This window comes from Solanum stenotomum, chromosome 1 (genome assembly GCF_019186545.1).
Source record: "Solanum stenotomum isolate F172 chromosome 1, ASM1918654v1, whole genome shotgun sequence".
Lineage (NCBI taxonomy): Eukaryota > Viridiplantae > Streptophyta > Magnoliopsida > Solanales > Solanaceae > Solanum > Solanum stenotomum.
Window position 1 is genome coordinate 24031319 of NC_064282.1, and position 23384 is coordinate 24054702.

Here is a 23384-nt window from a genome sequence, read left to right on the forward strand (position 1 = left end):
TTTGACATTTTCCCATTCCAAAATCGCTCAATTTATCGATTAACCAATCCTTGAAGTGTCATATGTGGCAACACATGCACATTTTGTTTGATAAATCGCAACAGACATGTAATATGTGGCAACATATGTATATCATAAAATGGTGTTTTTAGGGTTAATTCAACATGTAATGTAACAGATCATTCTAGAATACTCCGCTAACACACACTCCACTCACTCTCACTCATTATAAAAGGGTTAATTAGGGTTCCCTTTATTCTTTCTCCTCTGCTCGTCTCATCACACTCAAATTTCCCTAAGAAGATGTTACCATCTTGGACAAATTTAAGTCTTCGCATGCTCTTGTTGTGGGTGATCAACGTAATTATGTTGTTCTCAGTTAATATGATGTCTTCTTCATGTGTGTTCTCAGTGCATGGGTAATGTTCGTTGTTTGTTTTTGTCAAATCTTTGTCTAATGGAGGGTAGCTTCATCATTTGGTAAGTTTTCTTATTTTATATATACCATCATGTCTACTGTAACGGTGTGTATGAGGTAGTTAACTATGGTTGTTTGTTTTTTTGTAGGTGGTCTTGTGACAAAGTGCATGGGTAGCTCTGATCTACCACCTTTCAAGAAAGAATGGTGATGCCCCTCCAGGTTTAATCGCTCAATGTTGACTCCAGATCCTCCAGTCCAGTCCTTTTTTGCTGGCTGAAGTAGAAGTATATGGCTAGAGCGTTTTAGATGTAAATTTTGTTGTTTTTGTTGGCGTTAATGCCTTGTAAATATGGATATATAGCCTAGCCTAGCCTTGCATGTCACCATATCAACTATCAATGGGCTAGAGCATTTCAGATGTAATTTTTTTTTTTGGCGTTAATGCCTTGTAAATATGGATATGTAGTCAAGCCTAGCCTTGTACTAGTTCAACTAACAACTATCAATGACATGTTTATGTTTAATGTTTTCCAAGTTTATGTGCTTGAACTCCTCTCTATTGATGGTGATACTACCTGCATGTACACATAATTGACATATGTTGCAACAACTTAAAAAATGTATGTACTTTATAAAAGTCATAAGCAAGCCCAACCTGTCCCTATCCCTTCGGGGACATCCGATTAAAAATAGGCAAGCCCAACCTCTAAAACTGGCCCAATCGGCCCATTATTTCATTTCTAGAAGGGATATGTTTATAAATTAGGGTTTTCATTTTCATTTCAAAAATAGGATTTTCATTTTCTTCATTGTCACTTCACTTCGGTTCCTCTTCCGCTTTCTCTCTCTCCTCTCTCTTTCTTCTTTCTTGGGGCATGTATCTCGGATCTCTGGAGTGCATGGGATATAATGATGTTTTTTATTTCATCAGTCTTTTCTGTTCTTTGTTTTTTAACACGCAACTAATTTGATTGGCCTTTGGTTAAACCAAATCTCAGCACTGTCATGTATTGTCAAATAAATAAAATCATTAATTTTGAAATATAGACTAGGTTGGGTAAGAATTTCTGAGTTCTTTAAATATAGATCAGTACTCTAGATCTAGATCTAATGAATGAGTTTTGTTTGTTTTTGTTACTTTTGATATAATGTCAAATGCAATATTGAATCGAATTTATAATGATGTAAATGATCCCATGTTGGGTGTGAAAATCTGTTGCAAACATGGAGACTTACTTTCAATGCAAACTTCATGGTCGAAGGACAATCCAGGTCGAAGATTTTGGTCTTGTCCACGCTATCGTGTATGTACATTTCTACATCTTAGTCTGGAGACTTCTCTTTAGTTTGTTTTTTTTTTAAATTTAAATTTAAATTTCTTTGTGGTGTGTATTTTAGGAGAATGCATGCAACTTCTTTATATGGAGGGATCGTGAAGATGTTGATATTCGATCCAAGTTCGTTACTCTGAGATTGGCGAACAAAATTAAGGAATTAGAAATTGATGATGAAAATCATATTAAAAGAAGTAACAAATGTGTGATGAAGGAGAAGAAGACCAAATGTTGTAACAACTGGAAGCTAATCTTCATGTTGTTTGTTGTGGTTTTTTTTCTATTTTTAAGCATTACCAAGAAGAACACTGTGAAGGATGGAAAATTCATATGTAGTTGTGTACAACCATTAAAATTATCATAGTTGTGGAAATAAAATAAATAAACGTAGTTTTGCACTCATGTTTCAACATTTTTACTTGTTTTTAACATAACATATGAGTCAAGTGTTGCTACATATGAGACATTTGTTGCTATAGATGACACATCTGTTGCTACAGATGCCTCTATCACCCTTATGTAGTAACGTTTGACCATTTGAGGCATATGTTGCTACAGATGACCCATATATTGCTACAGATGACCCATATGTTGCTACATATGAGACATATATTGCTACACATGACCTATATGTTGCTACATATGAGACATATATTGCTACAGATGACCCATATGTTGCTACGTATGACACATATGTTGCTACAGATGACCCATATGTTGCTACAAATGAGACATATGTAACAACATTTGATCAACTACTTACTTTTAATATAACATCACATACTATGTACTTGATCTCAATATAAGATAAAATAATATAAGTGATAAAATAAAACATTGTCTTTAATTACAAACACATTATCAAGGCTCCAAGCTCCTAGATACTATCCCAGTAGCCCAAACCCATTGCATTCGACGAACTGCATTGTCACGAAACAAGGTTTTGGGAGGTTGAATTGATGCCCTGGTTATCAAATGCTCAATAAATGCAAGCGAATATGATGCGCATGCGACTTTGCTATCATTTGTTACCATGGGTTCCAATTGACCTTTAAATTCCCATGGTTCATTAAGGAACTTATCTGGCAAATGCTTCATTATTCCACTTTGCTTCAACAATTTTGGCAGCAACTCGAAGACATGTTGTATGAATGTCAAAAACTTGGCATGTTCCATACCCATCAGCAGGCAGTCATAAATATTCATGCGACCCTCGTGCAAGAGGATCTCAAGAGTCACAAAATGAGTTCTGTTAATGTTCATGACTACCAAAACCCATTTTGCACCAATCCAATCCATGCCTCCAGGATATGGTCTAATGCCCCTGACACAGTTAATCATATCTTCATCTCATTCAAACTTATTAATTAACTGCGTAAAACTTCTGCCACCAACTGTTGTTGCCTCCTCCCTCATTTCGTCATATCTTAGTTTAAAATTGGAATAGAAGTTGAGATCCAGGATTCTATCTGTGGAATCATAGTACTCAGGGTATCTCACATGCCTCTCCCGCATGAGGCTAAGGATTTCATCAACATACTGAAATAAAAAATAATATTAAAGAGTAAACAAGAGTAATCATTGAAAAGATAAAACAAATGAACATTATAAATTGAAGGTACTAGAAGAGAAACATTACTTAGTCTTCCCACCAAATGTCCATGCTTGTCATGATCCTGAAATCTTTTCCACGAAAACAATGCATACCGTATTCTGCACGCAGATCCTTTGCTCTCACCAGGTCCACCAGTTTGTTCTTTTCAGCTATAGTCACACGCTTATAAACATTCACATGCTTGAACTCCAGCACTTTCTCTCCTACGGCCATTGGAAATTCTCCAAAGATCTTCTTCTTTAAATTTTGTATTGCCTTGATAAAGAATTTTTTCCTCCACTTGGCCTGTAGAGTATATGGATGCCGAACATTCTTTGATGAAATGACCTTGACCCCCCTCTTGTTTTTAAATTCATTGACAACCTGACTCAATGTTTGAAGATACATGATAGAATCTTCATCTTGTTTCTTGCATTTCTCACAGAGAAAGCCAAAGCATCTTCTACAAGAGGTAGCCCCTTGGTCTTGTCCAGCACCAACACCAGCATCAATACCACGACCATCACCCCTATAAAAAACAACTAATTCATTAACAACTCTGTCTCCAGCCAATTTCATTTTAACTCTACCCACAACAGGATCAAATAAGGTTTCAACCAACCCAGAGTTATTAGATATGACATTTGCAATTCCTTTTCTGTTGGGACAAGCCATGGATGCACAACCTAAAATTATAAACATGAGTCATCTGTAGGAATATTTGGGTCAGATGTTGCCACATATGTGTCATATGTCGCTACAGATAGGTGATATGTTGACACATATGGGCATCTGTAGCAATATTTATGTCACATGTTGCAACAGAGGGATTATCTGTAACAACATATGAGTCATCTGTAGCAACATTTGTATCATATGTTGCGATAGATGGATCATATGTAGCAACATATGAGTCATCTGTAGCAACATTTGGGTCACATGTTGCTACATATATGGGTGTAATATAATAATAACTTATTCATCATGAGGAGGGTTATAAAGATCTAAAATATTTTTGGCAGTTTTTATTTTTTATCTCAACCATCTCAATATCCTTGGAGATGAGATCTCTTCTTTTGCATTTACTTGATGGGTCAAATGAGGAATGACTTCAAATGCCCAAGCCTATAAAAAAGGAAAACATGTCACAAATCAAATATTGAATTATTCAATATAATATAAAAAGATTAAGAACATTTATGTTTACCATGAAAGCCCATGGAAAGTCAAATAAGTTATTGGCCTTTGGTCCTAAAGGTTTCAACAAGTATTTGACAGTTAATTCAAAGCTCTCATGACCCCAAGGATAGTTGTTGAAAGCCTCAATATCATGAGATAAATTCACCCATTTAAGGGATATGTTGTTGTTGAGATCTTTGGTCAAAAGTACATTATGTACAAACCAAAGTAAGCACAATGACTCCTTGTGCTTCCTTGGTGTATCCTCAATATTCAACAAATATATTAAATCGGAATTTTTGAAGCTTGTGCCAACAAGGGACATCAAGTCCTGCTCCTCAGATTACTGTCTTGTTTCTTTTTTTCCTCTTTTCTTTCGTCTCCGTGGTTCTTTTTTGACTATGAATTCAGGGATTGACTCAGAAGGAGGATGGCATATTAACCCTGAAACTATGACAACATCTTTTCTGCCAAAGAAGAGTGGTATGCCACAAAAATAACAGCAACCAAACACAACAACACAAACAACAAATACGATTCAATATCATACATGAACCAACCAACAAACCACAAAACCCTCCCTAAACCCTAACCAATGAACTACAAATTAAGGTTTTTGAAATCAGATAATATTTCAAAAGGAATAACTATCCAACAATATACAAAGAAATAAGTGATAAAACCACTAAAAATGTCCTGATTTAATACGAGTAAGTATTTCTCAAAACCCTAATTAAATTTTACCTGACAAGATATCAACGATAAACTAGAAATGATGAGGGCAACAACGCCTTGTTGTTGAAGAGGATCACAACAGATTACCACTGATATTGTAGAAAATATCGTAACAACAACCTTGATCTGTGAAGGAATAATGGAACGAGAGAAAGGAAGGAAAGAAGAGACAAGAAAACAGAAATTAGTAAAAATAAATTAAATTTGAAATATGAAATGATCTTTTATATAGGAGAGGAGAGAGGAAAAAATGAAGGGACGATTGTTTTAAACTTTTTCGATTTTTTCTTTGAATTTTGACAATTCAAAGTGTGACATATGTTGCCACATATACCCTTTCTATTGGGGCACATGCATATAATTATGTGGTGTTTTTAACAACATAGGTTATATATGTTGCCACAGACACCACATTTCTTCCTTTCCATCATAATTGACATTTGTTCCAACAAAATAAAAATAATATTAATAATCATTAATAATAATATTATCAGCAAAAATGATTAATTGATGACAATATAATATTGCCACATATCTTCTTTCTATGACATATGTTACCACATATCTTCTTTCTGTGACATATGTTGCCATATGTATCCTTTCTGTTAGGGAACATGCAGATAATTCTATGATATTTTTTACAACAAAGGTTATATATGTTGCCACAGACACCACATTTCTTCCTTTCCATCATAATTGACATTTGTTCCAACAAAATAAAAATAATAATAATCATTAATATTAATATTATCAGCAAAAATTAACACTTCACCAATTGTTTTATACAACCTATCAACAAAAAGGTAATTCACAATGGTATACATAACCATCAATCTAATCAATGGTGGTAACCACAACATTTTCATCTATGAACTTTGCCTTTTTAGGTCTAGGCCTCTGTGGGTCTTCATTGTTACTAACATGGCCACTCCGAGCGTTTAAAATCCCATAATTCCATAGGAGTGAAGCATTTCTCAAGCGAAGGGATTGAGAAATAATTTCATCTGATGGTATTTATAGTCCATCACTTAAAAACTCAGTGTATGCAGCAACAAAAACTCCACAATCACTGCATGGTAGATCATCAATTAGAAAATATAATAAACCTAATGTTAACATCACATTTCGATAGTGGTAAGACTAAAAAAATAATGTGATACTACTTACAGACTATTGCTTGCTTGTTGGGCAATACCAGTAACATGTATGACTTCGAATGAGTGAGATTTGTTCTTGCCCTGGTAAGATTCAAGAACTGACCAGTTGGTTCGGTCTTTTTGCTCATAAAATTCGTTGGATTCAAGGTACTTTGGCAACTTTGTAGACAACTTTTGAATCTCGGCGCACAATTTTTTGTTAGTCCTAGATGAGGACATCGAATCATACACCTTTATGTGTCGTTCCTCCAATACAATGGCTGCCAAGACCCAATGAAACTCCCCATTACAATTTACAAGGACATAAACCTCATCTGTGAGGTGCCAAGGCAGTCCAGTAGGTATACCAAACCCTTTGATAGTGCCAACGATTTTATTCTCATATTCAGAAACAACACTAGCATTGTCAATGTATGTTTTGAAAAAAAACAATTAATAGTGGTATATAGATATTTAGAATGACTCTGTTGCTTCGACTTCTTCCGCAAATAGTATAAAATGACATCCACATACTGCACAGATGCATCAACAAGTGATTTATGTATCAATTTATTTGTATGTATTCATGTCTTAATCAAAAGATAAAAGTGGGCATGAATTTACCTCATCAGTCCAACACTTATTGGGTTGAGACATTACGTAGAACCAGTCCTTCTTCTTTGGAAATGCAAATACAAAATCAAGTTGTTTGAACTCAAGATCCGAGCAATTGGCTAAGTAGTGATCGTCCTTGTCTCTTCTGTAATTTTGTAATTATTATAAATAAATATTTAGTCGACAACAAGAAGAAATACCAATAAGAATTGAACAACCTTACTTTTTTGCATGATGCTTGTAAAGACCCTCGTTTATCCATTGCGAGAAGGATGACATTAGTTCAGTTGGGCCCTCGCCGTCACTGTTAAAACCTTCAAATGGATATTGTTGCTTCACATCACAACTGACGACTTTGACTTTCTTCTCTTTCTTTTTCTCTTTCTCTTTCGCTTTCTTTTTCACTTTCTCATTCTCCTTCTCTTGCTCCTTCTCCTTCTCCTTCTCCTTCTCCTTCTCCTTCTCCTGCTCCTGCTCCTGCTCCTCCTTCTCCTTCTCCTCCTCCTCCTCCTCCTCCTCCTCCTTGCCTTTTGGGTTTGAGTGTGATACTGGAGCAGTAGTCATTGATTTTTTTCTTTCACTAATTATAGATAGTGATTGAAAAATAGATTTTTTCAACCTCCTACACTTCAAAGGTTGTGAAATCTTCTTGGATGTATGGACATCAATATTATAAGTCATTTCCTTAAAAATATCAGTGAGTTCTTTAACACGACTAATAAAATAATCATGTCGCTGCTCACAATTTTCGCATAGACAAAAATAGCATTTGATGTTAGAAGAGGAAGCAACACCAATAAAAGATTGAGTTGTTGTCATGGATGAAACTTCTTGTATCATTTCATCTACAAGGTAAATTTAAAAAGGTTGAGAGTTTACAATAGATTATAAAATAATAATGGGCAACAATTTATACTTATGTTGACACAGATGGATATTATGTTGACACAGATGTACCTTATGTTGCCACAAATGAATCTTCTGTGGCCACACATAAATCTTCATGTGCCACAAATGAATCTTTTGTTACTACATATGACCATTTTGTTGCCCTAACACATAGGTGATATGTTCCAACATATGACAACTCTGTTGGAATATATACCAACATATCACTAAAATGTAGCAAACATACGATACATCTTTCAACAAATGAAATATATGTTGGATAACTGAACAAGACTATATTTTTAAAATCATATGAACAAAATGGTCACAAAAAACAACAAAAGCAACAAAAAATGATTTTTCACTGAATGTTAACAATACATATACATTTTCTCAAAATTAGGGCTTTTTTGGGTTTGTTGATTTTCTTTCAAAAACAATAAATAATAGGTACCATTACACTATTATTCAATTTTCACATCTATAAAACGATTTATTGTTCATTAACCCAAGAAAAAAACTTAGTATTATTCGAAAATTGTAAAATCTTTCAAAAAACTGATTTACCCATTTTAAGTCGAACACAATCTTCAGTTCAGAAAGAACAGAGAGTCACGGCCGGAGATGAGGAAGAAGATAAGATAATGGGGGAGAATATTTGTTTTGATAGTTGGATTTTTGGATTTTCTAAAGAAGAAGAAGAGAAAAGAGAACGTTGGGAGAAGAAGAAAGAAAATTGTATTTTCTTTTACTTTTTTTAAAAAATGGTTTGGATAGAATTATAAAAGTTGAAAAATGAAGTGTTTTTTTGTATTTTATGAAAGATTAGAAAATTTTGAAAATGTTAATTTGATCCCAGATTTACTTAATTATAAAGTGAATTTGATCATTTCTTGATCAAAGTATCACTAAAAACAAAATTCAAACTTAATTGACACCTTTGTTTAATTGTCTCTTGTTTCCTGATTGTTGTAAAATCAGTACACTTTTGTGTTGATACCCAACGTCGACCTTAATTGAAACTTGTAAGTATTGATTTTGCGCTGGCGGCGGGTTAGGTATGGCTTGATTTGTGGCATCCCCTACATAATCGTTAACCGTTAAATGACCGCACAAACTGAATTCTATTCTCATTTGCTTTAATTTACTGTACATACAATTTTGTTTTCTATTGAATTTGCTGCATTCACACGGCGCGCGCATTTATGGTTCGATGCCGTTCCTCAAAGATATAGCAAGGGTTGCCGATGGGTTGTCTTTGGTTGCCAAAGAGGCTATCTACCGGCAACGACGGAGCGACGGCGGCAATAGCTTGCAATCGTTAATTAAGAATACTCTTCTCTCCGCTACCGATTTAACTGGACTTACCAAAGGCAAAGTTCGAAAGTTAGATAAGGAGATCGATGCAGATTCTGCTGTACGTTCTGATTCGAATAAAGAAAGTGTTGTTTACTTTACTGATGAAAAAACTAGCACGTCTAGTTCTAGTTCCGAGCCCCAAATTGAATCTCATTTAGAGGTGAAGGAAGTTTCTGCAGCTGAAATTCGTGATAATGTAGAGCCTCCGGTTCAGGCTGCTGGGACGAGTTATGAAGGTGATGCTCAGATAGATTCGATCTCTTCTGAAAGCAAAGCTGCTGATGTTGTTGTTCCTGTTACTCCGCAGCTGAAAAGACAGAGGAAGCTACGGGAGAGGAAAGTGCCGACGACTTCTTTCTCTAGAGCGCTTGGGTATGTCATCCACTACTACTAGCTACTATTTTCACTGGTTGATTGCCAGGACTGCATCTCTGAGCTAATTTTTTTTTTCACAAGTCTAAAAAAAAAGAGGCTGATTTCATGAATTTTGTTATTGTTACTGTTGTAAGATTTTAGGTTGCTTTATCTTTCACGTCTGAGCAAAGGATTGTTTAGCTATACCATTAATTTCCATTGTCCTTGCTAGTTTTTTTCTTTTCCTTGCTTGGTACGAGTAAGGATTGATTCCGTTTTACTCTGCAATCCCTTGCCGCTTGTTATGTTCTTTTAGGTGGAATTTAAAGTTCCCTTAGTTACTTCCTGATATCCCTGGTTAGTTCCCTATGTCAACTGCACTCATCTCTGTTAGGGAAATCAAGGACATTTGAAAGTAGTTTCTTCTATTCAATACTTCTTATATGTCTAGTGAACAATTTCATAAGTCATGAATGCATGTTTGTTTGTAGTTTTCCTTATGTTGGTGTACTTGGAGGTTTATTTTTGTTGCTTGTTGTCGACTCTAGACAATATTATAAGCTAGAATTGAGGTATACTATGTAGGTCAGATTTTTTAGACAATTGCGTGTGTAACTTTTTTTTTGTAACCGTGGTGTCCAAATCAGCTTGCACACACTTCAACTAATTACACCGGGTACCTGGTACCTCCAATCATTACTAGGTAATTCTGTCTATCAAGGCTTGGACAAACTGGAAGAAATCACCAAGTATTTTTGCTTTTGCTGGGATCTGAACTGGAAACAGTCATAATTCTCAACTGCATGTGTAAATTGTCAGAGTCCATGCAAACCATTTTCTTTGCTTGGAACTAAATCACAGAGAGGCTAAAGATTTTGGTTACTGCTATTGCATTAATATTTTAGGCTGTCATAGTATTCTGATGCTAGATGTTTGGAAAAATATATAGCATACACTTAAAAAGATCTCTGTACTCTCTTAGTTGTTCATTCTACTACTCACTTTGGTTTCCTCTTTCCTATTTGCGCTGGAAACATGAGGTCTCATTCTAAAGTTAAGGTTTTTAGAGATCTTTGGTTCATTGAGTACTTATGCTTATATAGCTTTGAAGGGAGGGTATTAGAGGTTGTTCTCTTGTTGCTGCATTATGTGCAGGCAAATCAGTGAGTGTCATGCATCTTTATCATATTACGTAATTGAAAGGCTTTTCCTCAAAGGAAGAAACAAGAACTGTGCCTCAATTCGTGGCTCTTAATGGAATGGAAAAATATACGTCCACAGAGCTAGGCTGAATGATCACTTTCTTGTATATCAAAATTTTCTACTAAGCTTGACATTTCAGCCTTTCTTGTTATCCCTATCAATTTTTACTTTAATTAATTATTTGCATGTAAAGAACCAAGATGCACCAGAAGTTGCTAGTATCAAGAACATCACTTTCTCTGTTCACATGACTTGGACTCTTAGCTTGAAGAAAACCTTAATTTTGAAGGTTTGCGGGCCTTGGAGCTGGTCTTGCTTGGGGTACACTTCAGGAATCTGCCAAGAGGCTTGTTTTTGGTGCACCAAATGTTCAAGGCAATCAATCTGCTGTATCCCCCTATCTGTCTGAGAAAAATGCAGAACGTCTGGCTCTTGCATTATGTAGAATGCGTGGAGCAGCTCTAAAATTGGGGCAGATGTTAAGCATCCAAGATGAATCTGTGGTTCCGGCTCCGGTAAATATTTTGAGTCCCAAATATGCCTTGTAGTTATTTTCTCTTGCTTGTACTCCCTCCATGTATTTTGGCTTGTTATAGTTTAAATGCTGATGCATTATCTCATGAAAAAACTTAAGCGGTAGGGAAGCTTTGAACTCGGCTTAGTGCTAGAGGTTTCTTATGACCCTAATTTACATCTAATACACTTCCCACACTTAGGAATTGATCTTAACTCATATATACAATTAGAAATCATTGGGTTTGGGCCTATACACATGCAGAGAATGGTTCGGGTCTTAACTTTGAAATTTTTAGGGTGTTACATTTCCACTCCCTTTTTTTCTTTTGGTGCACACATAAAGTTCCTTGTTGTATAGACGATTGGTGGAGTTTGTAGAAAAACATATTTTATAGATTCTTTGCCTTTCGGTATACTCCATGATACGGCTGCTTATGACCATGTTTATGAATGAAAATACATTTGCTTGATCAAAATCAAAACCAAAAAAAAAGGCTGCCTCTTTAGCAACTAGCCATGTATCACTTTTACATGGACCTTTAGATTTCCGTATTTGTTTCCATGGTCGTGGACTGATCTGTTGCTTTTCTCTAATTTGAACTCTGTTGTGTTACTTGTCAGTGTATAGGCCTTCACTTTGTTCCTTCCTTTTCAGTCTATACTTCTCATTGGAGAGACCCTGAAACACCTAATTACACTGTAAAATATGAAAGATCCTGCTTTGTGAAAATATTTAACTATTCTAAACAGCAGCAGCTAATACCTAGAACTTGCAATCCATGAGGTGTCCTCTATTTGCACATGTAGCACCAACTTATATGGAATCATCATCTTTTCCTCAAGCTTTCAGATAGTGAATTAGAGTTCAGTGTCACTGTCCAACAAAGAATGCATTTCCACCCACATGTTCATAATCCAAATTATTTTATGTTAAAGCTCAACCTCCTTTTCAGTAAGACCTGGTAGAAGGTTTTAGCTTTGAACATACTGTTTGTTTGCTTGCTTAGCAACTTGTCTGCAGCTCTTTTAAATGAGCCAATGTGTTTATAGTTGTTCTAGTTTCATGTTAATACACAGCTGGGTGTTAAAGAATTACAGTTATTGGCTAAAGGAGAATGTGGACTATTAGGTGATATTTCATAAAAATGTCATGCATTCCGGTATATGTCTTGCACGTTTATCCCTTTGGGTTAAAAAGATTTCTGGTTTCTTCCAGATCTGCAAGACACAATAGGAGACAGTATAGATACTTTGTTTTGATTATAATAATCTGAGAGCCTTCCTCTGTAGTTTATTAGAATTGCATTAACCTCTCCCACTTTGTTAACTCGTAATCATTATTTTTTTAGTTGTTGAGAAAAATTAGACACAATTGGTAATCGGAGTGGTAAAATATGAGAGACAGTTTGCTGTCAGTTCAGTTTTCTTTCAAAATGACCTTTTTCTCTTTCCATATTTTTTTGTTTTGGGTTGGGGTGGGGTGGGGGATTGAGGCGGTGAACATGGTTGAGATGGAGGATTTTGACATTAATCTCTCAAGAGTAAAGGAGAATATATCAAGTTAAAAAAAAAAGAGTGAAGGAGAATATATATCCCACAAGTGGGGGTCTGGGAAGGTAGAATGTACGTAGATCTTACCACCACTACCTCGTAGAGGTAGAGAGGCTGTTCCTGAAAGACCCTCGGCTCACGTGCAACAAATCCGAGTACATAGAAGACCGAGACAATGCCGAAAACACAACAAGTAATTATGAAAACATAGCAAGTAACAACATAATAGTGCAATAATCGAAATATCAACACAAACACTACAATAAACTAGTATAATGACAATGACAAATACCAACCACTCTAAGCAAAACAACACTACACTACCTACTAACCTTCTACCCTAATATGTGTCCTCCACACCCTCCTATAGAGTCATGTCCTCGCTAACTTGAAGCTGGGTCATATCCTGTCTTGTCAAGTTTAAAGTAGTGTGTGACAAAGACCTTTTGTCTTTTTTTTTTTAAAGTTACCTATTTCAAAAAAAAAAAGACCTTTTGTCTTTTTCTTTCTGTTTTATCTACCCTATGCAAGTGTCTTTCTACTTCTGACAAGGTTGTGGATTTCCACCGATTAATTTTTATCATTTTTTGCTTTTGGTATGAATTCTCTGATATGCTTGTAGATCTTAGCTGCTTTGGACATTGTCCGTCAAGGTGCAGATGTTATGCCTAGAAGTCAGCTTAATCAAGTATTGAGCAGTGAATTAGGTCATGATTGGTCGTCAAAGTTGAAGAGTTTCGATTATGAGCCGATGGCAGCAGCAAGTATTGGACAGGTGATCTTTCAACTAAATCACCATGTTGTTCTCTTGTTTCTTAGTTGCTCGCTTCTAGCCTACTTTATACTGCAGATGCTGCTTACTATCATCTTTCTTGTAGGAGATGTCACCATTATGGTCATAACGTCTTTTTTCCCTCAAAATGTTCTCATAACATTAATTTAGAGAAATACCGGTAAACTCGTTGTGTTTCTATAGTTTAGGATTATCAACAGTTGAGCAATTTTTCCTTCAACTTTAGTCATTCTTATATTAATTTGTCTAAGAAAAATTGCAAACAAGTTTAATAATATACTAAATCATATAATCAGTTTTAACTTTGCTTTTAAAATCATAAAATTCATTTTAACCAACTCCTTATCTTAGTATTAAAACAGCTTAAAGTGCTATTTTTTTAATAAAACGAAGTATCTTAGGGGTCGTTTGGTTTGAAAATGAGTTATGATGGGATAAGTTATGTTGGGATAAGTTATGTTGGGATTAGTTATGATGGGATAAGTTGTGTTGGGATTATTTTTTATTGAGTGTTTGGTTTGTTGTATTCAAAATAATAAATTTTAAGAACAATTTATTTGTTTACAAAAATGCCCTTCATTAATGTAAAAAGTGATATAACAAAAGGGTTGAAAGAGACATTTTTGTCATTTACCTATTTTATCCCGGGATAAGTTATCCCGGGATTACTATACCACCCAAAGAGAGGGATAACTTATCCCGGTACTAATTATTAATCCCGGGATAAGTTATCCCGAACTTGCCAACCAAACAACAAAATAAGCGGTACTATAATTTAATCCCGGAACTATTTGGTATTATCCCTCACACCAAACGACCCCTTAAAGTACTATTTCTACTTCTATCTTATACTTGATAAAAGTGAAAAGTTTATACATTTGCTTGAAAGCGTTATTCATTATATAAAATGTTTAGTTATCTAGGACTGTGCCTAGGTATTTATAGCTTTAGCCACATGCTTACTACTTCTAACCAATGTCCAGGTCCACCGGGCTTTCACAAAGGACGGCATGGAGGTTGCTATGAAAATACAGTACCCAGGTGTTGCTGATAGCATTGAGAGTGACATTGAAAATGTGAAACTTCTATTAAGTTACACAAACTTATTACCAGAGAAGCTGTTCCTTGACAATGCTATGAAGGTAGACTTATGTGTTTTTCTACATATCATCCCTGCATTAAACGTTTCACCCACAGTTCGTATAATTTAAAATAAGGTAAGCGAATGTGACCTATTTAAGTGGATCTACTAGTCTTAATGAGGTGGACCTTGAAAATGTTTTGAAGGTAAATTTATCTGTGTATCAGTAGAAATTCTGGCATTTGTCGTGTCACCTGCAGCTCTTAGAGTGTAACTTATTTTTTACTTTAGTTGAAAGAGGAGGACATGGTGGAAGTTCAAGAGGACGGTGAGATCTATATGACTTGTTTGGTTACGAAGTAAATAAATATGGGAATCAAAATTAAAGGGAGACATTACCATTCGATTTCAACCCAAGACTAGTCTGAAAGATGACGGAGAAGGGAGTGAATGACTTTCATTTCCCTTTACTGTAAGGTAGCTGATGAATGCTCACTTAAGTGAAGTGAAAATTCCTCTTCCCTGTTTCCTGACATGATACTGATAATTAGCTTAAAGTGGAGGCACTTCTCGTACAATGCTACTTTTTTTTTATGAAGTTGCACAGTTGAAGTGCAATTTGGTTTCCAGTTCACATTTGGAAGCAGTACCCTGCAAAGACACTAATTTGATGACAACATGGTTTCATGCTCTTTATACTGCAACTTCGATGAAATATGTGTTTTATTTGTCAATCTCAGGTTGCCAAAGAAGAACTTTCTCGTGAATGTGACTATGAGCTGGAAGCAAAAAGTCAAAAAAGATTTGGCATACTATTATCTGGCGCAAAGGGATTTTATGTTCCGGTGGTCATAGATGATTTGTCAAGTAAACAAGTACTGACTTCAGAACTTGTTCCCGGTAACTGCTTTAAACTTTAGGTTACAGTTGCTCCAGCTATTTTCAATGTTAAGAAAATACCAAAAATTAAACATTACAGTTGGTTTCCTTCCATCACCTGATTTATTTGGCATCGGGTCCATCAGATAATTTGGAGTTCATTCTGTAATTTATAGTGCTCTGATTATATTTTGTAGGAATTCCAATTGACCAGGTGACGTTACTGGATCAAGAGACTCGGAACTATGTCGGAAAGAAATTGCTCGAGCTTACTCTGATGGAGTTGTTTGTTTTTCGCTTCATGCAGGTACATTTTCATTACAATACAAAATCAGTGGGTACAATTTCTAGCCTATTAGTACTATATAAGATCCATGGATACAATTTCCTTCTTGTTCTAACTTGTGTATCATTAAGTAATATAATCCTCCCATTCCCCATAAGAAAGGTTGCTCTGGGAGCAGTCCACGGAAGTCCCTGTAGGCCATCTACGGGCTCGACGTTTTACATATTACTCCCTAGTTTATGATTTCTTCCTGATCTGTACATTACTTGACAAATATAACCATACCATGTTATGCGAAACAAGGGAGCTGAGAGAGTATCCCGCTGAGCAAGGGGGTAAGACCATCATGCATAGGTTCACATTAGCCCCTATCTCAATCCACGTGGCTCTTATTTCAACTGCAAGCTTTAGAAACACACTGGTAATGGTTTGGGCATGTGAAGAGATGTGTGGATGCTCCAGTAAGGAGGTGTGAGAGACGGATATAGTAGGATCGAGGAGAGGCAGAGGTAGGCCGAAGTATTGGGAGAGGTGATTAGGCAGGATATGACGCATTTTCAACTTACCAAGGACATGACCTTAGATAGGAGGGTATGGAGGTGGCGGATAAGGGTAGAAGGTTAGTAGGTAGTTGAGAGCTGTTCTTATTACTGGCTTATTCATGTCTTTGGCTGGGTGGGAGCTCCGTGGTATTTGCATATTCATGTAGTCTTTGGTTTTGGGTTTCTCGTTATCATTTGTGGCTTACTCTGTTTAGGTGACTGCACCCTGTTGTTATTGTTACGGTTCCTTGCATATATGCTTCACATTACTTCGCTATTAGCTGTCATGCTTTACTTTTAATTACTGCTTTGAGTTGCTTGAGCCGAGAGTCTTTTGGAAACAGCCTCTCTACCTCGGAGAGGTAGTGTTAAGGTCTACGTACATTCTACCCTCCCCAGATCCCACTTTATGGGATTACATTGGGTTTGTTGTTGTTATCTCAATGATCTCTGAAATTGTAGTCATCTTATGCTCATTGTTACAACATTTTACTTAGTTCTTTCGAATACTAGGTTTTAGCTTAACATGATTCAAGTATTGGTTGGGAACATAGGGAAGTGAATAACCAGAATAGGTGAGGAAGTCTTAATACTGTGTATCCCTGCCTGAAATCTAAGTTGCCAGCGAAGGAGAAAATGGAGTTTTCGGAGAATTTTTTCATGATAAGCAAGCACCAACATAGCTGGTTGTCCATAATTGCCAATTGGAAGAGGAGCTGGACAACAATACTGATGTTGCCTCAGAAAAACCTCTCCAGGTATGCAAGAAGGAGACTGAACTTTCTTTTTTACCTTGGTGTGGGGAGGGATGACATGCAAGGTCCACAGAGAATACAAATAGTTTTTTTTTTTTTAAAAAAAAATAACTTAATCTGTATTCTCTGTGGACCTTGCATGTCATCCCCTCCCCACACCAAGGTAAAGAATTAATGTCTTGAGGCCAGGCAAGCAAATAGGAGCTGATCTTGAAGGGGTAGCAAGGAAAAGGCCTTTGCAGTCCTTGTGAAGATTGATAAGGAAAGGGCAGAAAGGAGGAGATGCATAGCAAACACATCCACAGATAGTGCTAACAAAAAGGTTCTGGGGAACTTAAGAAGCTGGTTTTTGATGTTGATTGATGATATCGAAGAAAGGAACAAGGGCAGGCACCACACGATAGACGACACATGAAAGTCAGTTTGGTCAGTTGGATTGTGCATGGGTTAAACAGTGATAAATGAAGGGCTGACCTTTGCTGCTTACAACTTGTGAGAGAAGCAAATAGAGAATTGAGGCATGACAATCTACAGGGGAATCTGGGACAATAAATGGGCAAATTTTGCATGTTTTAATAACTACAATTCGCAGAAGTAACAAGAATCGAAATAGGAAAGCAAGTAAAGTTACAAATTTAATCTAAAATAGGTAATAATTGAAGATATAATTCAGTTACCTCCTATAATATGATTCCAATAAGCACCTAATCTATAGAACGTGACACATTGAATCTAAGTTGGGCAACAATTGAAGGAATGACTTCAAAGACCATTTATCTTGGAAGAAGTAGAGGAAGCATTGAGAAGCTATGATAGTGACAACACTCAAGGCCTCATAATACGATGGCATTTTACCTGAAGTACTGGTAATTGCAAAGGAGCATACGATGAGTACTTTAAAAATAAATTTATTATACATAAAGTATAATGAATACATCAATGTTGATGATAAAGTTGAAAATGATACAATACCTTTGGAACCAATTACGCGTAAGGAAGCACTTGTCACATTTAGAACTCTTCACAATTTTATGGTGCAGTTCGAAAAGACAACACCGGAACTTTTGGATGCAATAAGAAAAGTTAAGGGATGAACTTCAACTACATTTAAATTTTAGCAACAAATAAAACATAATAGAATCATATTTCACTAAAATGTCTAAGATATATTTGCACTTTTAGAGAATTATTAATTTATAATATTAATGGGACCATATATTTATATAGGAGTCGTCTGAAAATATATTTTTCTTATCAAAATGAGTGATTTTTTTCATTGACCCAAGTCGGTACCAGAGGAAAATAATATCTCAGAGAGATTATTAATTTACCGAGTATTAGTTTAGTGAGGTTTTACCGTTTTAGTTACCTTTTAGAAATACAATTCCACTATAAGTATTTTCTTTAGAGGAGCAACTCATATCCTACTTTGCATTTCGAAGACTTTGTAAGTGTAAGTTTACTTATTAAGAATCATGTTTTTCATCATTAAAGTTAAACTTTTTAGGTACAAAATTTGGAACGGTAAGTGTTACTATATGATTCTATGATACTAGTATCTTCTTTTTGCCCTTAGGATAGGTTTGTGTTGAAAGAGTTTTTGTTGAGAAACTATGTGGTGGTATGGGAATATGGAAACTACACCTGAGAGCAAATTTGCATATCTTTTAAGTGTTGATTAAACAAACTTGCATATATCTATATATGTATAATCTCTATCCATCAGAAAAGAAGAAACAAAGGAAAAGGAAAAAACTACTAGTATAAGAATCACGAATAAAGCTTCCCTCTTCTCCCCCCTAATGTTGACTTGTTTGAAGCAGACCGATCCTAACTGGAGCAATTTCCTCTATGATGAGTCTGAAAAAGTAATCAATCTCATTGACTTTGGAGCAGCTCGTGACTACCCCAAAAGTTTTGTGGATGATTATCTTAGAATGGTAAGATGTCTTTGCTTACTTGAATTGCTGTGGAATTTATTTTCATCTATTTACAAGTTACAGTTTACTTCACTGGACAGCTCAAGGGAAAGCTTAAAATAATTATATGGTTCAGCCAAATGACTAGTGATATGTCTTTACCCCACTTTGGAACTATCAGATCTACATAAAAAGTGGTGCTCAAGTTGTAGTGGTCTTATCTCTGATCTCAACTATTGTTTATTGGCGTCTGAAGCTTTGCATTTTTTTTTTGCCAAGTTTCTTAAAAGATGATATATGAAGCATTCTTTTATTGTCATAAGCTACCAGTACCTTTCTCTTGTAAAAGCATAATCTTCTCTTGCAAACTACAAATTTAAGATCCACTTTGACTTTAGCTTTAGTTTGTAATACGTGGTTGACATTGAGTCTTTATACCTAGATGAGCACACTTTTGTATTCCATTATTCTTTACTCTGGGATACTGATCTATCACCAAAATCAGGTTTTTGCTTGCGCAAACAATGACCGGGAAGCAATAATAAAGTTGTCTCAGAGGCTTGGTTTCCTCACAGGAGAAGAATCTGAAATAATGATGGAGACACATGTTCAGGCAGGTTTTGTTGTGGGATTGCCATTCTCAAAGCCTGGAGGTTATGATTTTCGAGCTAACAATATTACTCAAAGCATTTCAAATCTTGGGGCTACGATGCTGAGGCACAGGCTGACACCACCACCTGAGGAGGCTTACAGTCTTCACCGTAAGCTTTCTGGAGCTTTCCTTGCTTGCATAAAGCTTGGGGCTGTGGTGCCATGCAGGGAGATCTTACTTGAAGTATACGAGAAATATGAGTTTGGCGAACATGATAGTGAAAGATTGGCAAGCGGATCAGAGTAATGATGGAGATCCGTCTTCCGCATTGTAAACTGTCCATTGGGTTCAAGGATGAGACAGAAAGTCCTTAAGAACGAGAGAGTCAACTAAAAGCCAACGGTGTATTTGCTGTCCCATTGGCTATGCCTCCATTTAGTGCAGCCTATTGATTTAATGGTCCTTCTAGCACAATTTGCTGAAGTTCCGTTCCTGCTTTTCAGGAACTGAAGAAATCTTTTTTGGAATAATACAATTTGAAATGGGGAATGAAGGTATACAAATTTGAGGTTTATGTAATTGTTATAGGAAAATTTAAGAGAAATAATTCTGAAAAATGTACCGTGCACTTTTAGGCATTTTTTTGTCTTCAATAAAAGCAGTATTAGTTGAATTACCTCAAATGGAATGGTTTGACTTTTAGTCATATCCCAAAGTCAAAATGCAGCCTAAAATTGGTTTTGGTTATATGTATATTAAAATATGTTCCCTAATAAACACCTATTAAGAAAAATATTTAAGGACATAATTTAAACCATATTTTTCATTATTGTCCTTTTGTGAAATCATAAATATAACTTTGTAATTAGTTCAATTTATTTCCTGAAAAATATAAAACTTCAAGAAAGAAAAAGGCAAATATAGAAAAATATGTAAATATTTATCTTGAACTTTTAAACAATTTAATTATTTTGAACAATGAATAAAGTTCTACAAATTTACTTACTATGGAATAAAGGGAGTATTTATTAATGTATGTAAAATAGTGCATGCATATATAGTCGCTTATTTTAGATAATGAAAAGCAAATGCTTTTGCGAAATCTAGCAAAATGGACTACTACATTGACAAGTTTGAATCTAATTGTAGGTTCTAAATTATGGGGAAAATAACAAGTTTTTGCATGGATTATCCCTTTTTAGGTGGTTCTAAATTTTGTCTTTTAAATTCGTGGTTTCAAATTTTTACCCTTATTCCTCATTTAATGAAAAATTGTGGACTAAAACAGTCTTAATTATGACCTAATTAATTTCGCTAGGCTAATGTGTTCTTACTAGTGTGATGAATTTATTTTTGGGGAAACTAACAAAATACCCCATAAAAGTAAAATAATTATAAATATATACCCTTTTGCATTCATATTCCACTGAATAATTACACTATATACCCCCAACTAATTTCGATTAACTGAAACTAAATTAATATCATATAGTGTATTGGTATCATTAAGGCTGATAACGCTTAATTGGTACTAAATCAGTATATATACATTGTATTGTATTGGGATCATTAAAATTTCTTGTTCAGAAATTACTCATTAATCAATGATACTCTAATTAGTCTATGACACTCTTAGAATATCATTGACTAATGAATAATTTCTTAACAAGAAACCTTTTATATATATATATATATATATATATATAGATAGATAGATAGATAGATAGATAGATAGATAGAGAGAGAGAATCATTGACTAATAAGTGAAGTTAAGCAAAAATTATCAGCCTTAATGAATGTTTGAGTTTTATGGCCCATTTATGTGGTTTTTCCTTTATTTATTTTTTGATTTTCTATTCGATGTTTGGATCCCACATTAAAGTCTGACTTAATTCGAATAATGCATTGCAGGGCCCATTTGAAAATAGCGTCTAAATCGACGAACCTTGTTCGTTTCCAGCATGTAATTGATCGGGTCTCTTATATTCCTTGACTGTTTGTTTGAATAATTGCTTTCAAAATTATTTTTAGAGAATTCCCATAAATTGTGGCAACACAAATTAAGTATAAATTTAAAATAAACACTTATAAAAAAAACTTAGTCAACTTTTACATTTTATGTCTAGCTTTAATTACAATAATTGCATATATTCCATACATCATAGATATCCAAATTTGGAGTATTAACCAAAATTTGTCATAGAATGTTCACCAGAACGTTTTAATATTTAGTCATAATGTCACGACCCAGACCGTCGTGATTGACATCTACACAAACCCTCCGGTGGGAAAACTATTATTACAACCCAAACAAATAAATTTTATGAAAACTAAGGCATTTAAAGATACGGAAGCAGGTTTAAATGACTATAAAAATGGAGTCCCCATAAACTCCAAGATTTTAACAAACAACTGTCACGACCCAAAAATGGACGTGATGGCACTCGTCTTATCCCACCAAGACAAGTCAGCCTAACACTCACCCATTACAATAAAATGCGGAAATTTCATAATTTACTCAAAAATACCCCCAAAATCTGGTTGTCACGTGTACAAGCCTCTAAAGTATTACAATTGATTAAAAAGAAAAATACAAGTCTCAAATGACCTTGTTTCTAGAATAGAACTAGATCATAAATAGGAGTAAGAAGGTCTGCTGAGATCACAAACAGCTACCTCACAAATCTCCAAGAAGCCTCGGAAAATAAGAGAATGGAAAGTAACACAAAATCCAGGCTCGTAACCTACAAAAAAAAATTGTAGAAGCAAGGGGTGAGTACCAACCACACGGTACTCAGCAAGTAAACCTCTAACCACAAGCTAAGGGGATAGAATACGGGTACTCCTTACACCCCAACCAAACCTCCACAACTACAACCTGCATAAAACCAGCCCAACCTAACAGTTCACAGTTTACATAACACCCAGCTCAACAACAATCACTTTAACAAATTACATATCCTCAACAACAAACTCAATATTCATCAATCACAACTTCCACAAAAAGGCACTCACAAATATCAGCAACACACAAGATCAAGTTCATCAAATAGAGGTAATCAAATATCAAGTACTTTCCAACCACTAATAAAACACATAATCATCAAGAATGAAGGATGTCATGAGATGCAATGCAATATGACACCATGAAATGATATGCCTCAGAATACCAAGTACTCTCTCAACCGTATATACATCATACTCCTCGAAAATACATTGAGAGTTCATGACCCATGGGGGACTCGCGAGGTCCATATACCGACACGGACGATCTCCACGTGTCTGTGCGGACGATCTCAATGCACTATTATAAAACAAACAAATTTCGCACGGACGATCTCCACGTGCCCAAATTATAATCTTAACATCTCACCATCCCCAGCACGAACGATCTCCACGTGCCCAACTTATACTCAATCTCATGTCAATGCATGTGCAGAATATGATTTCAATAACAGGGATGATGCATCTCAATCAAATATCAATATGATATGTAATCACCTCAGCTATCACCAGTATACAGGTTCAATAAAGAACACAATCACACATAATAAATCAAGTCAATAATATATCAGTTAATGCCCATATGCTTTGGCATTCTCATATTACAATTAGCATTCTATAGTAATAAACTTTCCCTTTATAACATCGG

General features: G+C 35.3%; 2 protein-coding genes and 1 pseudogene across 2 annotated transcripts; 1 reads left to right on the forward strand and 2 right to left on the reverse strand.

The window, feature by feature from the left end:
• Positions 1 to 6097: 6097 nt before the first annotated feature.
• On the reverse strand, positions 6098 to 6931 carry LOC125865567 (uncharacterized; annotated as a pseudogene).
• A 59-nt stretch (positions 6932 to 6990) lies between these two features.
• LOC125865664 (uncharacterized) lies at positions 6991 to 7578 on the reverse strand. Its single transcript, XM_049545905.1, has 2 exons — positions 7238 to 7578; positions 6991 to 7159 (listed from the first exon to the last, which is right to left on the reverse strand). Exons 1-2 carry the CDS (start codon positions 7576 to 7578, stop codon positions 6991 to 6993), a joined length of 510 nt encoding a protein of 169 aa, XP_049401862.1.
• A 1320-nt stretch (positions 7579 to 8898) lies between these two features.
• Positions 8899 to 20408, forward strand: LOC125865842 (protein ABC transporter 1, mitochondrial). The gene is made up of 8 exons (XM_049546103.1): positions 8899 to 9633; positions 11108 to 11333; positions 13508 to 13660; positions 14662 to 14820; positions 15500 to 15659; positions 15836 to 15945; positions 19045 to 19161; positions 19646 to 20408. The coding sequence occupies exons 1-8, from the start codon at positions 9116 to 9118 to the stop codon at positions 20036 to 20038; spliced, it is 1836 nt and encodes a 611-aa protein (XP_049402060.1). The 5' UTR covers positions 8899 to 9115; the 3' UTR covers positions 20039 to 20408.
• The last annotated feature ends 2976 nt before the right edge of the window (positions 20409 to 23384 follow it).